General features: G+C 57.8%; 1 protein-coding gene across 10 annotated transcripts in view; it reads right to left on the bottom strand.

Moving 5' to 3' along the window:
* Positions 1-905: 905 nt before the first annotated feature.
* ANKS1A (ankyrin repeat and sterile alpha motif domain containing 1A) overlaps positions 906-17722 on the bottom strand; it is a 176558-nt gene continuing 159741 nt past the window's right edge. For 6 of the 10 annotated variants that reach the window (XM_027602586.2, XM_027602589.2, XM_027602595.2 and 3 more), the window contains 11 exons: positions 13120-13218; positions 12158-12310; positions 11934-12041; positions 10552-10716; positions 9016-9141; positions 8723-8794; positions 8461-8547; positions 7821-7958; positions 6107-6277; positions 5779-5877; positions 3655-5198 (listed from right to left, as the gene is read on the bottom strand). In XM_027602586.2, coding sequence (XP_027458387.1) covers positions 5079-5198; positions 5779-5877; positions 6107-6277; positions 7821-7958; positions 8461-8547; positions 8723-8794; positions 9016-9141; positions 10552-10716; positions 11934-12041; positions 12158-12310; positions 13120-13218 — 1338 coding nt within the window. In that variant the 3' untranslated portion in view covers positions 3655-5078. The other 4 variants (XM_027602590.2, XM_027602592.2, XM_027602588.2 and 1 more) reach the window with 3 other exon arrangements.

Here is a 17722-nt window from a genome sequence, read left to right on the forward strand (position 1 = left end):
CTCTCTCTAAGTCTTTCTAAGTGTTCAGCGCTAGGCAGCTTGGGTGGAGGCAGGCATGGGACCAGGGCCTCTGAGGAGGCTGGAAGCCACTGGAGGGCAGTTTCTCAGATCCTCTCCGGCTGGCCCTGGGAAGGTGTGGTAACCTTTCTGAGCCTTGGCTGCTTTTTCTATAGAGACCATACCCGGAAAGCTGTCAGAGCAAACTCAAGATGGGTGCCTGGAGAGCTGCTAGCAGGGTTTGGAGCCCAGATGCCGTCAGTGAAGGGGCTAGTAGTACCGTTCGTGCCTTTCCAAGCCCTCCCCTTTCAATACCAGCCCAGGCACCAGCCCCTCCTTCCCTGTCCCCCCTCAGCTCCAGGAGCACCGGGTGCCTTTGGACGCTCACGGCACCGCCTGGTGTGGCCTCAGTGTGGCTTTGAGTCAGTAGCTAGTTGTGCGTGTCTCAGACGTAATCTCCACAATCAAAGGAAGTTCCTTGAGGGGGACACTCTTCTTTCACAGCTCTCGATCCTCCAACACTGCCTTGTACAGACATTTGGATAAATGTCTGTGGGTCAAGCCCAGACAAGGATGCAGAGGACCCGTAGCCAGCATGTGGCCCCTGCTTGGGATTCAGAGGAGATGTTCTAAGGAGGGGAAGCTGAAGCACAGAGGCCTTGCAACTAAACGGGGTGAACGGACGGCCCATTGCTGGCAGCTTCCGCTGGAAGCGCGCCAGAGCGGCATCCCCACACTCGTCCCTGACAGTGCGGGACCTGCGTCAGCGACCCGGAGCCAGCTGACAGCCTATAGCCCGGGCTTGCACTGCTGCCAGAGAACCATCAAGAAGCTTTCCAATTCAAAAACTCCCAAAAAGGAAGGCTGGTTTCATGTTGCTTCTCATTTATTAATTCCATCTGTTCTAGGTTGTACAGTTATGAAAATAACCAAACCGAAGCTGGAAGCCCAGGAATATTTACACTCTCTCTCGTGTCGTGAGGTCAGTCTACATTGTTGCGCAGATTCGTTATGTTTGGTACCACAAGATGTTTGTAATTCGGACAAAATCGGACAGATTAACAATTATATGTACAGTAAAATAAAAGGGGAATTCATTCAAGTATCAAAATACAGAGACAAAGATTAAATAACATTTTTATTACAATTCAGTCCCGTTGCCACCCCGTTAGCAACAACACTTTTGCGAGCTGCTTCTGACGGTCATGCCGCAGGCCTGGGCCTCTCGCAGGCGGACCGAGGATAGACGAGCTTTCTACTGTCGGAGCGGCGGCCACCACCATGGCTGCCAGCTCGGCCAGAGGCTTCTCGAGGAACGGCCGCCAGAATCTGAGGCTAGAGACCCAGGAGGCATGTGGAGCATGGCAGACGCGGAGCCTGACAGGAGGGGTTCTATGGCTCAGAGCGGCGAGCAGAGAAGCTGGGGGCTGGGGCCGGGGAAGGTACTGACTCCCTCGCAGGTCCTGCCTAGTCCCCCGCCCCCACCCCCGCCCCCGGCACAGCTCAGACCCCGCCGTGGAACTCTGGTGCAGAAGCGGGGGCTTTTCTGCTCGAAGCCTGTCCTTGAAGTTACACCGCCCCTTTCGAGGGGAGAGAGAGTACCTGCCCCAGAGGAGAAGTAAAAAGGAAAGAAAGATCCAGTCCCTACCCTTCTCAACTATTCGGAAATAAACCAATCTCAAAAGCAAACCCAGAGCCAGAGAGGACTAGCTAAGGCTTTCCAATATGACAACACCCTGAATAAATAAAGATATAGCAGCTTCAAGGGGAGGAAACACCTACGTGTGATTTAAAAACAAAAAGACGGCTCGAACAGCTCATAGTAGTGTCTACAGTTTGCTTTTTGGACCTGCCGCCTCTGGAGAGGAGAGGCGCACTTAAGCTGAGGCCAGGCCCCCGCAGAGGAGGGGAGGGCGCCCACCTCTCGGGTTCCCTGGTCAATTCTCGCGGGCCAGCGGGTTGGTGGTGGTGGTGGTGGGGGGGGGGGGGGGGGGCGGGGAACAGAACATGCGTGGCAGGAGCTGACAGGAGGCTCCTGGGCCTTGGGAGAAGCAGGAAGCGAAGCCAGACTTCAGGCGTTGAGGTCCTTGTTTAGTACCGGAAAGTGGAGGCTTCCCTGCCCCTGCTCCAGAGGAGGTGCTGCCCCTGGGGCCCAGCTTTGAGGCAGCGGGAGGACGGGGCTGGGCTTTCTGTTCCTGGCCACCACTGGGGTGGTGAGTGTGTCCAAGAGCACTCTCTGTGCATGGAACCCGCAGGGAATTCCAATTCACAGCCCTTGCTGGGAAAGAAGTCCCACCAAAGCCTGGCCTGTGGGTCCCGGGGGAAGCCCGCCCCGTGCCGGCAACGCATGAGGTCTGCTGAATTGCCCACGGGAGGAAGGGCTCCTTTCTGCTCCCTACTCTGGAAGATGTGGGGCCAGCACCACAGCCGGCTCTGCCTCTCGGCCTCACAGGAATTACCCTGTCTGCTTCTACCACCCTCAGGAGCACAGAGCAAGAGTCCAAGTTAACAAGCGAAGCAAGCCAGCAGGAGCCCTTAAGTGGCAGTGGTGCGCCAGGACCCCAGTCGGCCCTGAAGGCCACACTGGGGGAGAACCGAATCAACCGTCACCTTATTTAGCCTTCTCTACACCTGGAGCCAGGGATGAATCCAGCAGCTGAAAATACAACAGTCAAACCAATAATTCAGAGAATCAAAGCGAGTCCTAATCACACAGACCTGATTAGACAAATCACAAATTGGCAGGTAGCCATCTTAGCCGACCTACCCATTAATGCCCGAAACAAAGCTGCTTTTTCTTCTTTCTGACTGAACCCAGGCAGTCTGAGGTTGCCAGAGAGCGCGTGGCCTGGCGCCCTGACCACCGCCGGCTCGGGCGCTGAGGAGCGGCCCCGACTTCATGGCTCTGGGCACAGCTCGCTCGGCTCCATCTGGCCCCTGGACCTTCACATTTGGAACCCCAGACACGGACCGGGAGTCTCTGCTTTTGCCAGGTGCGTCTGAGGCCTGTTCTTACTGCAGAGGCAGCGTCCGGCTCCGGATGGGGACGAGAAGTTGTGCGGTTCGTAAGGAACAGCAACTGACTGGGTTGGGTTTGAAAGGCAGACTCGAACAAACCCACCTGGGCCTGCTTTCCGTTCACCCCCAGGCCACTGCCACCACCCCCCCCCCCCAGCCTCCCGGACCGCGCCAACGGCCCATCCCCGGGGGGCAGAAGGCGGCGCCGGCCGGCCTCGGAGCCGCTCTGGGGCGCCCCTGTCCTCCGACCCCATGGCCATCTGTCTGAAGATTGGCAGTTTAACCTAGAGATTTGAGCCGAGTCTTAAAAATTCGTTTTCTAAAAAAAAAAATTTTTTTTTCTATTAAAAAATGTCTTCTGAACAAGTCACTTCTTGACTCTCTGGAGTTCCAGTCTCATCTGCTCGAGGCCTGGACTGCGCCTTGCTCTGTAAGACCTGGTGGCGGCAGGACCAGGCCAAGGAGCCCCGTGGAGCTGCTCCCGGCAGAGGCCGGGCCTGGGTCTTCGAAGCTGCAGGTGACACAGTGGTGGCGGCGGCGGCGGCGGTGGTGGGGGCCGCGGTGGTGGGAGCCTGTGCTCCCCACGTCTGTGTTTCCGCAGCACAGTTGGTTCCTCAGTGGCTCAGCTTGGCAGAAGCAAACACAATGGGGGGAGGAAAGGGTTAAACCACAGGGGCCTGCACAGGGTGGAGGAAACTGAAAGGAAGCATGGAAGTGAAGGAAGGTCCCTCACAGCCTCCCCTGAGCGCCCGTGGCTCGGGAAGGCACCAGGACAGGCAGGCGGGCAGGGCCGCCCAGCCCGCTTTATCACCTTGGCCTCCGCCTCTCCAGGAGCCGCCGCGAGCTCCTGGCTTCTCTAGGCTTCTCTAGGCTTCTCTACCGGCCTACGCTGTGCTGGCGGCGCGCTTTCCTGTCTCCCGCCACCTGAGCTGACCGGCCCTCCCTGGAGACCGGAGACCAGGGGGCTTCTTCAAAGCCTCTGCTCCACGATCCACAGCCTCCCCTCTCAGGGCCCGCTGGAGGCTGAGCGGGGCTGACTATCTCTGACCCCCACACTGCAGAGCAGTGACGGCAAGTCCTGGGAGGACAAGGGGAGTTGCTTGGTCCGGGTCCCTGTCCTCGAGCGGCTGGGTTCTGTGAGGGAAGAAGATGCAGCGTGTGTGCAGGGCCCAGGCCTCCCTCTCGCTGGGTCCCACAGAAAGGCCTTCCTCCTCAGTGAGCTAGACTCCACAGCCAGCCTTGCGAGCCCCTGGCGAAGACAGGAGGGGCCAACCACACACACCCAACCACACACACACACACACACACACACACACACACACACCACCCCACCCCATTCTTCGGGAGCGCAAGACTCCGCGGGACCAAGACACCTGCTGAGGGAAGCCAGCCCACGGGGGTTCAGATGCTCAGAGCGCCATGCTGCGGAGTCAGGCCTGTGCGCCGGGCCCCTGGGCCCTCCCGGAACGCAGTCTGGCCCCAGGCGAGCCACGGCGCGGAGCTCGGGCTCTCACAGGAGGGAGGCCGGCGCCTGGCGGCAGAGGAGGGACGGATGGGGCCGCAGGCCGGCCGGGCGCGGGCTGCAAGGGGATTCTGGCACCACGTGCTCACAGTGGTTGGTTGTGTCAGGAAAGGTGCAAAAAGACGGTTCGCTCTAGGCAGCGGCGCCCGGCTGCGGCTCGGCATAGAAGACGGGAGGAGAGCAGAGCCCGGCCTAGTCAGCGGGGTGCTCACCGGTGGACTCTGCTCGAAGACTGCGCCCCGCCCCTGCCCCCAGGATTCACAGTGCCTGCCCGCTGAGGCTTCCTGGTGCCCACCTCAAAGGCGACTCACCACCCTCCCCCGCCAAGCTGTCCTCGCCCGAGGCGGGGACTTCACAGTGTCCGGTGGTGTTGGGTACAAGCTGTGCGTGTGGTGTCTAGAGCTGCTGCCGGGCTGGGGGGGGGGGAGCAGGGCCCCCCCCGGGGCCGGGGCCTTGGCGTCAGCAGCCGGAAGGAGAGCTGAGAAGAGCTGAGGTCGGATGGCAAGGCACAGTGAGACTAGTGGAGACAGGGAGTGAGCGGTTAGAAGATAGTGGTCTCATACTTGGTGCTGAGGCTCCGCTTAGAGTCTGGTTTAGGGTCCACCACCCAGGAGACGCTGGCGTGGGACTGGGCATCTGGGTCTGTATCGGGCGGGTCCAGCTGTCAAGGAAGAAGGGTGAGGGGTCAGAGAGGGAGCGCTGCAGCCGGCTGGGGGGCAACAGGGCCCAGCTGTCCCTTCTTCCTGCCCAGGGCCGTGCTGGCATCGTGCCAGCATGAGGGACATGAGCGGCGGCCCTTGTTCTCCTCAGAGAGCAAGCCCCCTAGGGCTGGGGTGGCAGGAGTGGCGCCCTCCCCAGAGCATCGTGGGAGGGCCACCTCCAGGCCTCTTCAGGGGCGACTTCTCCCAGGGGTTTCTCAGAGCTGCTCAGGGAAAGGAGCCTTGCCTGACCCGAGCGTCGTGCTCTGAACCCCAAACCTATTCATGGCGGCAGGAAGGGGGTGCGGGGCTGGGAAACCCCAAGCCTCGGGTCCCTCAGGCGGGGCCTGAGAGCACATCCCAGGCCTCGGCAGAGAGGACACACAGAGAAACAAAGAGCTAAAGCACAGACAGGGATGGCAGGAGGGCGGCTCAGGAAAGAATGTCACGCAGGTGGGGGGGTGAGGGGAGGCCACTAGCATCTCAGGAAGCTCACGGTCACTTCGGGGAGACTGACACACAGACAGCAGGAGGTGTAAAGACCTTGACTCCAGGACTAACAGACGGCAGCGGTAGGTAAGAAGGACGATGGGTGGTGCAGGTGTGACAGTGACAACAGCGACTATCGGGGGGCGGCGGCACCTGGGGCGCAGAGCAAAGCAGACACAGACACGGGGTGGTGTTACAGGGGGCTCGCTGTGGGCCAGCCCCGGGGGCGCCTGGCGAGGGAGGGGGCCACAGCTTGTGGCTGGGCGGGGGGGACAGGAGAGGAGCTGGCGGCCGGTTCCGAGGGGCCAGCTGCCTGTGGCTGAGGAGGCCCTCCGGCTGCCCGCTCCACCCCACGCCCTTGAGGCCCGGCGGGTTCACGTACTGCTGACTTCCTCGTGCCGACCCGAGGCTTAGGCACCGGTTTGGAAGATTTCGTTTCGATCATCTCGGCGGCGGAGGCCCCCAGGGGCCGGGACTTTTGGGCCTGCAGGGCCAGCTGATAGGCCACCTCGAACGCCTGCCCCAGCGTCAGGATGATCTCATAGGTCAGATTCTGGGAGGAGACAGAGCACGACTTCAGCACTGAGACCAAGGAGCCACCTCACCCCTTGGCTCGAAACCGCCCCCCCACCAGGCCTCACAGCCCTGAGCACAGGTAGGGGTGGGGCACCGGGACGGCTAACGAGAGAAATTCGGCCAATTCTGCCAGAACACTTGTTTTCCAAACACTGCTTTGTCCCAAGGTGACTGAGACGTCAGGAACAATCTGAGTGTCACACACATTTTGTTTCCCCAGCACAATGTCGTGGACAGAAACACCGGGGGACCTGGTAGCTCGGCTTCCTGGGGCCGACGGCCTGGCCCCCACACCCTCCCCGCGGTACTGTTCCTCTCCCAGCCTTCTGTGTTCCCCTTCCCGCACCTTCTACAAGTCCGCTCCAGGTCTCTCTCAAGGGAGAGGGCCGGGCTGACCGCCGCAGCTCTGGATTTCTTAACCATTTCATGGGAACAGAGTGGCGCCAGTGTGTTTGTTAAGTTCCTATCTTTTCTAATGTGTCACTGACCAAGTTTCTGAGTGTGGTGCCCCAAGTCCCATCTCCCCACAAACCCTGCTTTTTACTGCATCATTTTATGTAGTATGTTGATCTTTGGGAGTGTTGTGTTGTGTTACTGCAGAAGTGACTGTGGAAAATGGGAGCTCTAGGTCAAAGTGCCAGGAACTACGAGTATGGGGTAGATGACCCCATTTAACCTTCAAAACAAACCCCACACAGCTGCTCCCGTTGTAGTCTCTCTTCAGCGGGGGAGGAGCCAGGGCGAGTGACTTCCTAAGACCACACAGCTAGCAAGTGGCAGACCCAGAAGTATGACGCCAGGCCCAGAGCAAGCACGGATTTCCTGGGGCTGAGAACACCTGGCTGTCCATGTTCCAGAAGCCCCAGAGACTGGGGAAGTAGCTACTCTCCCCCAGGACAGCAGGGATCTGGACAGAAGCCTAGGGGTGAGGAGAGGGCCCCAGCCTTGTCTCAGGGCAGGGGGAGTCCCTGCTGCACCGCTGTCCCTGTGGGCGCAGCCAGAGCCTGAATGTGGGAGAAGGCAGCCTCCTGTCAGGAGGGCACTGCTGCCCCCCAGAGCAAGGTAGAGAGCATTTCAGGGAGACGGCCCCTGGAGGGTGGGGAACGGGGTGGTGGGTTGACAAGCAGCCTGGGGGAGGGAAGCCCTGGCTAGAACAGCGGCCAAAGCTGCCCGTTCTCTGTGCTTCAGTCTCATCACTGTCTACCGGGGACTGGCCTGGGGGCACCTGGGTGGCTCAGTCGTTAAGCGTCTGCCTTCGGCTTCAGGTCATGATCCCAGGGTCCTGGGATTAAGCCCCGCATCGGGGAGTCAACTTCTCCCTCTCCCCCTGCTCGTGCGCGTGCTCTCTCTCTAATAAATAAATAAAAAAAAAAATGGGGGGGACTGGCCCCGACGGCTGCTGGGGCCTCAGCCTGAACCAGACATGAGCCAGGTGCCGCCCACGTGCCGGGACAGCACAGCACTGAGGTTGCCCGCCCGCGGCCCCCTCCAGCGGCGCCCAGCTGCAGGGCCCCACCCACCACATCCACCGTGCTGAACACATGGCAATAGTGGTGGCTGGTCTGCAGGTCCTTGGTGATGTAGGCAAAGGTGCAGAGGTCTTCTGGGTCCTGGGCCGCACAGGAAATGTTCCGGATTTCGTGCTCTGCAATGACGTTCTGCCAGGGAAAGCAGGGTCTGGAATTCTCGGCCTCAAGGCAGCCTCAGCCCATTTACACCACCACCGCCACCCTTCTTTGTCCCAGCCCAGGCTGTTAGCCCACAGCCGCTACTTCTCTTGTTTGTCTGGTGGGCGTGGGGGCAGTGTCTAACCTTGCCAAGGTGGGTTTAGGGGTCTCCACCCTCCACCACAGCAATGGAGGGCGTCAAATGTTCACATCTGACCACGAGCTCTCCAGCCCCTCTGCCCTCTGGGGGAAGTGGGGGGGAGTACCAAGTGTGGGGTGTGGGGGACGTCCTTTGCTCGGGAACAGAATCACAGCACTAAGGGCCTGGGGGTCAGGACGTGCGGCAGCTGAGAGGCAAGCGCCTGGCCGAGGGGCAGGAACACAGGGGAATAAAGAGGGCTGGGGACACTGTAGGCAGCTCGGGGGGGGGGGGTGGGGAGTGAGGGGCGGGGAGAGGGGCCCACTCCAGCTAACAGAGTTGTGAGAAGCACACCTTGTTGGAGGCATCGATGAACTTGACACCTTTGTACGTGATGGACAGGATGATAGTGGGGATCTTCTTCATGTGCTCGGTGGATTTCTAGGGGAAACGACGTGGGACTGTGAATGCCCCTTCTCAAGGCCAAGCCCCTGGGATCCCACGGGCCCCAGCCTCCACCTGACCTTACACGGTGTGCGGGGGCCCAGGGGCTGCAGCCAGTGCCCCTGGGGATGCCTCCCATCCCCGCCAGCCGCCCCCCCTGCCGACAACCTACCCGCATCTTGGCACAGGCGTCCTGTGTGGATTCTGTCCCTCGAAGATCTTTGATCAACATGGAGCCCAGATACTGAGGGAGCAGGCAGTAAGCGGGTTTAGGACGTCCTGCGCTACCATGCGGGGCGACCCAACCGATTTGGGACCATAATCAGATGGTTTCCTCTCCTCACTCCCTTCCCCGATCCTGGCTGGGAGGCCCCCCTGCCCCCTCGGGAGTGGCCGGCAGTGGAGGGGGGGGAGGGGGAAGGCAGCAGGGAGGCCGGCCAGGCTGGGAGCGCAGGGGCAACTCACATTGGCTTCGTAACCGCAGGACTCGAAGATGAGCTTCTCTGGCTGGTGTTGCCAGCTCTGCACCGGGGCATAGGGAGCAGCCAGGCTGGGGGGCCGGAGGGTCAGTCTGGCTTCGCGCTGCTCTTCCTGTAGAACACGTGGGGTCACAGGTCTGCTTGCCCACTCCAGAGGAACTCGTGGGCTCCAGCACACCCAAGGGCAAAGAAGCCAGCCACAGGGGTTCAAGGGCAGGAGACAAAAAGCCAAGCAGGTGCCCTGTGGCAGAGGTGATGCCTATCCATGCCAGAGGGAAGGTGGGGAGGCAGGGGCCTAGGCCACCTGAGGGCAGGCGTAGTCGGGAAGGCTCTGGAAATGAATAAAACCAGAGAGGGGAAAACAAGCTCAAAGCATGAAGGGTGGGGAGCGGGAGTCAGATCCTTGCAAGTCTCATATCCAAGTCAGGGCCCCTGGATCTGATTCTGGGGCGGGCAGGTATCGGTGCTCGGGAGGCCTTTTATAGTGTTCCCTGAGGCGGCAGCTGAGGTGGGGGAAGGGGGGCAGGAGGCCACTGAAATCCAGGTGCCAGGTGATGGGGGCCTTCACTAGGACACTGGTCGAAAGAATGGGGAGGCGAGAAAAGAGTCAGGAAATATTTATGACTTCCGTCCCCAGCACTGTGCGGAAGCCTTCTGATACGGAGCAACTAAAACGGCAGGACAACATGCTTTGAAATCTCGTCAGATTCATGGCTGTGCCCGTGGAAACGTGAAGGACATCCCCAGGTGCTGGAGATGAGGAGTTTGAGTCAAGAGAAAAAAAGCAATGAAACTAAAGTTCTCCTTGGCTGGGGGTGGGGGTGGGGGGTGAGGGACACATGCCAATCTTGTGTCCAGCAGGCCAATTTGGGGGACAAGACACAAAGCCTGGAATCTGGGTGCGAGGCAGGAGGCAGGGCAGGTGAATACATCAGGAGCCCGGAACACAAGGCCCTGAGGAGGCGAGTGAGGGCTGCGGGCTGGAACGAGCCTAGGGCAAAGGGCTACAGGGCAGCCCAGGGCCCAGCAGAGGCTGGGGGGCCTGGGAGGGTAGACGGCATGGCTGGATGTGTCTCCCAGCTTCACCCGACGCTGGGCTGCAGAAATGCAGTAGGAAGAACTGAGTTTGACTGAGGCTGTGGTTCTGCTGGGCAGGCGGGGTGCAGGGTGTGGAGTTAAGGAGGGCCAAAAGCCGCTCTGGGGAACAGGCAGGACAAGCAAACGAGGGACCAAGAAGTGGCTGAGATGGGGCAGAAACCGGGCTGGTGGCCTGAGGGGCTGGAAGGAGAGGCTGTAGTCAAAGAGGAGCCAGTGGATCTGAACTTCTGAGCCACATAAGATGCAGGGGAGCCCCCCACCCCCGGGAGGGGAGGAGGCAGTGTCTTCCTCCCGCTGCTGATCCAGGTGCCTGGATTTTCGTGGCCTCCTACCCCCCTGCCCCTACCCCAGCTTCCACCTCAGGGGGCACGGGGGCCATGAAGGGCTCTGGGGACCCCCATTCACAGCTCCCCTCCGGCCCCACCTGGATTCTGAAGCGCTCTGCTCGAGAAGGTGCCACAGGGTCATGAAGACTGTCGTGCCGCCTCCTGCCCGTGTCCCCAGGAGGCAGCAGCAGGTCAGCGGAGCGGCTGGTGCAGGAGTCGTTCTGGCTCAGCGGGGACGATGTCTGGGAGAGCAAGTCTTGGCACTGTAGTGGGGGGAAATCCAGTAACACTTGGAACCCAGAAGGCCAGTCCCTGGATTGTGGGTGTCAGCTAGTCCTGGGGCGGGTTAGGGCAGGTGGGTCAGTGAGAATGGACATGAAGCTAAGGGCCAACACCAAGCAGGCACCGAATGGATGGCACGCTGGCCCACGCCCCCGCGGGTACCCCGGCCCGGGAGCCCAGCCCAGGTACCATCAAAGCAACCAAACTCTTCCCGGAGCCAGGAAGCCCCGGTGACCCAGTCCTGCGGGCACACAGCCACCACGGGCAGCCCCATGTCACTAGCACGCTCCTCGGCCTGGAGCCGTGGGGGGAAAGGGACGGTTACAGGGCTGGGAAGCTGCTTTCGTACGCATCAAAGGCCAAATCATCTGTTACAATTCACTGCAGCTCCCTGGGGCACAAGACCAAATCCAGAGCCCTTGCTTGAGAAAATATACAGCGCTGCCAGTCGGCACCCTGAGGCCCCGTCTCCGCGGTTTCTATAACTGAGAGTCAGTGGTGCGTTTGCCCCTCAGACCGGGCTGCTGGGTGAAGGCAGGATAGAATGACGCCCTCTGGGTGAGGCTGCCGAAAACGGGCGGAGTGCAGGGGGCCCTGCTCCGAGCCCAGCGCTTGTCAGGGGCTCAGGCTTGCAGGTTCGGAACGGAGCCGAACCTCAGCTCGGCCCGCGTCTAACCTGCAGTCAGGGATTACCCAGCCTGAGCAACAAAGCATCTGTGAGGTTTTCAAGTCGAAGCTTCTTGAACCCACCCCGCTGCAGGGCTTTTACTTCAGAAGACTTGAGGAGGGCACAGGTCCTGCCATGGATCCCCAGCTTTGTCTCGGGTTCACATCAGACTGCGCCCCGTTGCCCCCCGGCTCTGTTACAGTGGCTGGGATTCGGATATTTGTTTTCCTACTTTTTCTGACATTTTACTTTCTACTTATATTTAAACTGGACCCTTTATTATAGGTGCCGTCAGGCTTCTTGGATATAGACAGGAGGCACATAATCAATAAATAACCAGCCCAAACAACTCTTGCTCTGTGCTCCTCACATACCGGGCCCGGGGGCAGAATGGCCCCGACAAGAGGGGACGGGTCGTTCCCGCCTCTACTACGGAGGTCATGCTGTTTCCAAAGAATGCCTCAAGAATTCGCTTTGATTCCTAGCAATATGAAGAGCACACCTATCCCTTTCCATCCCTCCCCAACTCACTCTCAGCTGGGAAAACCGTGGGGGCTTCTGAGGCGGCTCCTCGTAGGGCCTGTCTGCGAGGGAGGCAATGATGCGCTTGCGATGGCCGAGGAGATGGACCTTCAGGACCTGGACGGGGGCGGGGGGGGGGGGCAGTCAGGCCGTGCCGGTGCCCACAGCTCCCCTCCCACCCCCGGACCACACCCTTGGGGGCCAGGCCAGGCCTGAGCACAGGCTGCACTCACGTTGACAAGCTCCAGTTCCCAGAGGTTCTTCACAGTGTCAATAGAGCTGTAGCCACTGGACAGGAAGGAATGCACGTAGTCCTGCAGCCCCAGGGAGTCCAGCCAGGAGGGCACTGATGGGGGGCTGTTGCCGTCATAGCCCAGAGCTTTCACCTGTGGGGCGAGAAGGGGCAGGACTGACATCTCAGCACTCCTGGGACTAAAGCCCAGGAGACCAGCGTCCCCTCCCTTCACCCAGCCCTTTCTATCGCTGCTCTGGTCTCGGCAACCCCATCTGCGAGATGGAAAGCACTCCAGGCCTGGGGAAGACAGCCCTAGTGGGTATGGCTACAGGGGAGGAAGGGTTTACAGAGGGGCTCCCACTGAGCTCTGACAAGGTCACGGACTTGGTGGGACAGCATGGTGTGTTCCTGGGAAGTGGGCATTGGCCTTACTGTTGGGACTTGGTCGTGCTCCCCCAGCTCGGGGGTGAGTGGAACAAACAAGTGTACCCTGGACTTATTAGCACCAGCAGAGTCAAGGGGAGAGGCTGGGGCTACTAGCCCCTGGCTCCCCAGGGAAAAACTGCCTCCTTTGCCCACACCCCTCTGCCTTCCTGGGGAAGTCGGTGCAGGCTGGCCTGGTCTCCAGTGAGTCAGGAAAGACCCCAAAGAGGCTCCGGGTGACAGGTCAAGCCTGTGGGTACCAGCTCCTGTGCTAGGAGAGGCCTGGAGCCTCCCTCTGGAGGCTAGACTGGGTCCTCAACTGTCCCTAGTCTCTGCTGACTCTCTGGGGCCTCGGGACTTGGCAAGAAAGTAAACGGGCCTCTGTGTTGCCTGCTGGGTCCCCCAGGATGTGGGGCAGACACCTTGCAGTGATCTACATGCCCTGTTTGGAGCCAAGCTCCTTCCCTATTCCGGGTCCAGGTGGGGTCGGGAGACGGCCCTGGCTTCGGCCGAGGCTGCGGAGCCATCAGTGGTCACCTTGGGCAGGGACCGCGCTGCCTGCAGCAGCTTCCGCCGGTGCTGTGGGTCACTGATGCCGATCTCTCGCAGGTCTTGCTCTTCCATCACGTTAGACCCCTGACAGCAGAAGAGATTGACGTGAGCACCCTCCCAAACTGGTGGCAGCCTCTCGTGGCCCCTCACCAAATTCTTCTCCTTTACTTAGAGGCACTGAGGGGGACAGAGTTCCCGGGCTCCTCGTGGAGGGCGGGCCAGCCACCGAGAGGTCTCGTGCAGGCAGGAGGCTGAGGTGAGCCGCAGACGAGTCGGCCCAGACAGCCCACTCCCGCCTGAGCGGCTCCCGGGCGAGCTGGGCCGTGCTGGGGCTCTGGAACGTGCAGAGGGCAGTGCTGTGGACGAGAGGTGACAGGGCCCAGGGCGCACAGTGTGCCCAGCCCCGGCCACAGCCCCGGCCCAGCTCTGAGTGCATGCGCCTCTCTGGAGGGCAGGTTCCACAACCTCGGAGATGAAGCCCAGGGGGGCTCTCCCAAGCCTCCTCACAGACCTGCTTTCCTAACTCGAAGGCTGAAGCAGCCACGTCAGGTGAGCAGCCAAGGAACCAGACTCACCCCAAGGAGGAGAGGAGTCTCAAAGCAAAAACCTCCCAAACAGGCTTCTGGGCAGCCCGGGAGCTGGGGAGCACCAGAGCTGGGCCACTGAACGTGATGGGGAGGAGGGGGGCTGGCACCTCCTGCACACCTGCCTGCTACTGACGGCCCCGAGGCTTTGACTCGGACCACCCCATTTCACGCTCCCGACCCCGGTGGGCTGTCTTTCTTCACCCTCGTTTTAGGGATGAGGAAAATGAGGCACACAGGTCAAAATCATGCTGAGGCCACGCGTCTGGTGGTGGCGCTCAGATCTGGCTGCTCCCTGCCCGCCATCCTCTATGAGGATGTTTTATTCCTCATAGGAGTGTTGCCCGGTAGGTTTTATCAGATTATGATCCATGAAAACTCACAGGTTCTGCCCCGCTTTCAGCCACAGCGTGCCCCCAGAGGCAACTTATTGCTTTCCTGGATGTCCCTCCGGAGCCAGCTTCCTTTCCCCACAAACGGAATTCTTGTACATGTTGTTCGACACCTTATTCTTATGACTTAATACACAGGCATACCTTGGAGATATTCTGAGTTCGGCTGCAGACCACAGCAATAAAGGGAATATTGCAATAAAATGAGTCAAATGAATTTTGTGCTTTCTTAGGGCATATCAAAGTTATGCTTACACAATACTGCGGTCTATTAAGTGTGCAATAGCATTATGTCTAAAAAAAAACAACATACATACCTTAATTACAAAATACTGCTAAAAAATGCTAACCACCATCTGAGCTTTCAGTGAGTTATAATCACTGATCACCATAAAAATATAATAATGAGGGGCGCCTGGGTGACTCAGTTGGTTAAGCGTCTGCCTTCAGCTCAAGTCATAATCCCGGGGTCCTGGGATCAAGCCCTGCATCAGGCTCGCTCACTCTTTCAAATAAATGAAGTCTTAAAAAAATATATAATGAAAAAATTTGGAATATTGCAAGAATCACCAAAATGTGACACAGAGACATTAAATGAGTAATGGTGCTGGGAAAATGGCGCTGACAGACCTGATCAACGCAGGGTTACCACAGACCTTCAATTCGCAAAAAATGCAGTATCTTCAAAGTACAATAAAGCGAAGTGCAATAACACGAGGTATGCCTGTATCTGGGAGATTGCTCCATATCAGTATAGGTAGACCCGCCTCTTTTTGTCAAAGCTGCATGATCATCCAGGTTAGGGACATATTACAAATTATTCAATCAGTTCCCCACTGAAGGAGGACTATTTCCCATTTCAACTTTACAAACAGTCCCACACGAATACCCTCATATGTGCTTCATCTCTAGGATGGTTATCAAGGGAGATTGCTTCGTCAAAGGGTATGTGCATTCAGGAGTCTAACACATATTTATACTCCCATCAGTGACAGGAGTGCTAGGTTCCTCGTACTGTCAGCAACATGGCTTATCACCACACAGTTCTTATCGTAAGAGCATCCCACTCATTGGGGCACTCCCACATCTTTTCAGGTTTTATCAATCAAGTATGTACATAGCAATTACCACCCCATTCCACGTTCCACATGCTTGACACTTGCTAACCCACTTAATAAAAGGGACTGTTGTTACGCCCACTTCACAGCTCAGGAAGCTGAGGCCCAGAGCGTGTGAATAACTTACGGGGGTCACATATGTAAGCACGGGGCCAGGATTTGGCCCAGAGCTCCTGTCCGTATGCTCTAGGACCACACGCATGGGGAGCCTCCGTAGCTCCTTTTCCAGGAATGACCCCCTTATAGCCTTTGTGTGTTTATCTATGGAGGCGCTCATCTTTTCTATATTTGATATGGAGAAATTCTTTATAAAGTAAGGAAATTAACACCTTTTATATATCTGTAAATAGAGTTAGACAATTGGTTTTTCAGTTCATCATTTCTCTTTTGACTTTCACGTTGGCCTTGTTCGTGCAGAAATGTATTGGTCTGTACCTTGTAGAGCTTCCCTCAGTTCTGTCAGGCTTAGAAAGACCTCCCCTCTCCCAAGATTTAAAAAAAAACAATTCTTGCATATTCTTTGCTATAATTTTAGTTTCATTTTTTACAATTAAATCTTGAATCTAGCTGGATTTTTTTTTTTTTTTAATGTAAGGTTTAAGGGTTAGGATCGAGTTAATTTTTTTCTAGGTGGCAAGTTGTCCATTTCTTGAATGAGCTATCTTTTCCCTACCACTGAGATGACCCCAGATGTGTCCTAAATTCCTGTTTCTGGGACTCTTTCTGGACTTTCTATTCTACTGAGGTGTGATTACTTACATCCACTTTACAGATGAAGAAGCTGAGTAACTCATGCCAGCTCATGCAGACCATCACCTGGCGGCCTCACCTTTGCACCCGAGCCACAGTGAATGTGCGTGTATAGCCTCCCCAGAGCCTGTGTGTGGTGACAAAACCTTTGCTCCACAGAGGACACCTTCCAAGCCTTAAGCTCGAGGGAGCCCAGGCAAAGAGAGCTCTGAAGCCAGGCTGGAAGCTCTCTCTGCTCAGGCTGCAGAAGGCCCCCTGTGTCAAGGGTACCACTCCACGTGTAAGGCCAGCTCCTAAGCTACCCCAAACCCAGAGTCACCACCTGGAATTCCTGTAGTCCCCCTGGGCCCAAATCTAGGGTATGCTGATGGGAAAGGCAGAGAGGCACGGCCACCTGCGCAGACTCTGTGCCCAATGATGAGGACACTAGTGAGGACCTGCATTGAACTGAACAGTGCACCTCAGCACGTTTCTGAAGTCCTGCTGTAGCCCCAACATTTACTTCCAACCCTTCACAAGCTTTTCAGGCAACATTAAGGCTGAACTGAGGGCTGACAAGCAGGAAGCCCAGATCTAGCTGGAGACAGGGCCTTCATCACCCGGTCAGGAGGACCGTATGCGGCTATGAGGAGACAGAGGCAGAGGGAAACAAAATAAAAACAAAGGATGGGATGGAAAATCCAAGTGGGCAGTGGCGAGAGCATGTGCTGGGTGCAGGCAGGGTCCCCTGACTTCCTGCATGTGCCACATCATCCTCTCGGATTAGTTTGTGTAGCAGCTATAAGGTGCTCCAAATCCTCAAAGGTGAGAAACATTCTGGAAGTTTCCACACCCTCTTTACTAAAGGGAGAAAGGGACCACTGCCTTTTAGAACCATCTTCACAAGGAGGGCGACGGGGGAAGAGAGACTTTCTATTTTACTTCTACCACACTGGTGTTTATACCAAGGGCTACTACTGCCCCAGGCCCTGTGCTGAGTTCCTAATTAGGGAGCTAAGAAAGTAGAACAGCTCATTGGCCTAAGCGTTTCAGTGAACAGAACTTTTCTCAGGTTTAAAAAAAAGTTTCTAAGTCTAAGAGAAATCTGAAACACGTAAGCAGTCGACACTCAGCCTGGGTGGGTTCAGTTCCTGAGGAATGGAGGATAGGAGGACAGAGGGGGGACAGAGCACCAGAGCCTCCCTGTTCCAGGCTCTGCTTCAGCCCTCCGCTGTCCTGTCACTCCGTGCTTTGTCAGGGAGGTGACATGCAAAGGTGCCAGTGACATGGCTCCTGACCACGTCCCGGCACTGTGCAGGGACTGTGCATTCATCCCCGGTTCAGTGAAGGACTAACCTGCCTGAGGTCACATAGCCCTGTCCCTGCCATATTCAGTTCACAGAGCTGCCTCTTCCCCAGCCCAGAGAACCAAAGCAGAAAGGGTACAAGTCATTTGAACTTCACCCTATAGTCCTGACTTGTTTCCAGTCACACAGGGCTCAGCAGTCCTTTGGCAAAAGGTCTGAGCTTGGGGAGGTGCGAGCCAAGCTATGGTCAGGTAAACCGGAGCAGGGTTTGGGAAGTTGACTCCAGACCTGAGGATCAACAATCTATAGCAGCCCGAGCCCCTGCCCATCATGAAGGCGTGGCATGGAGCTCTGCCCACCTCCAGGGCATGGGGAAGCACTCGGGGCAAGAAAAGGGGTCGTCGGCCCCCAGCAAGCCCCGCCAGGTTGGAGGCCTGGGCTCTAGTCTGGGACCATCA

The sequence above is a fragment of the Zalophus californianus genome, chromosome 7 (genome assembly GCF_009762305.2).
Source record: "Zalophus californianus isolate mZalCal1 chromosome 7, mZalCal1.pri.v2, whole genome shotgun sequence".
In the NCBI taxonomy this organism is placed as follows: domain Eukaryota; kingdom Metazoa; phylum Chordata; class Mammalia; order Carnivora; family Otariidae; genus Zalophus; species Zalophus californianus.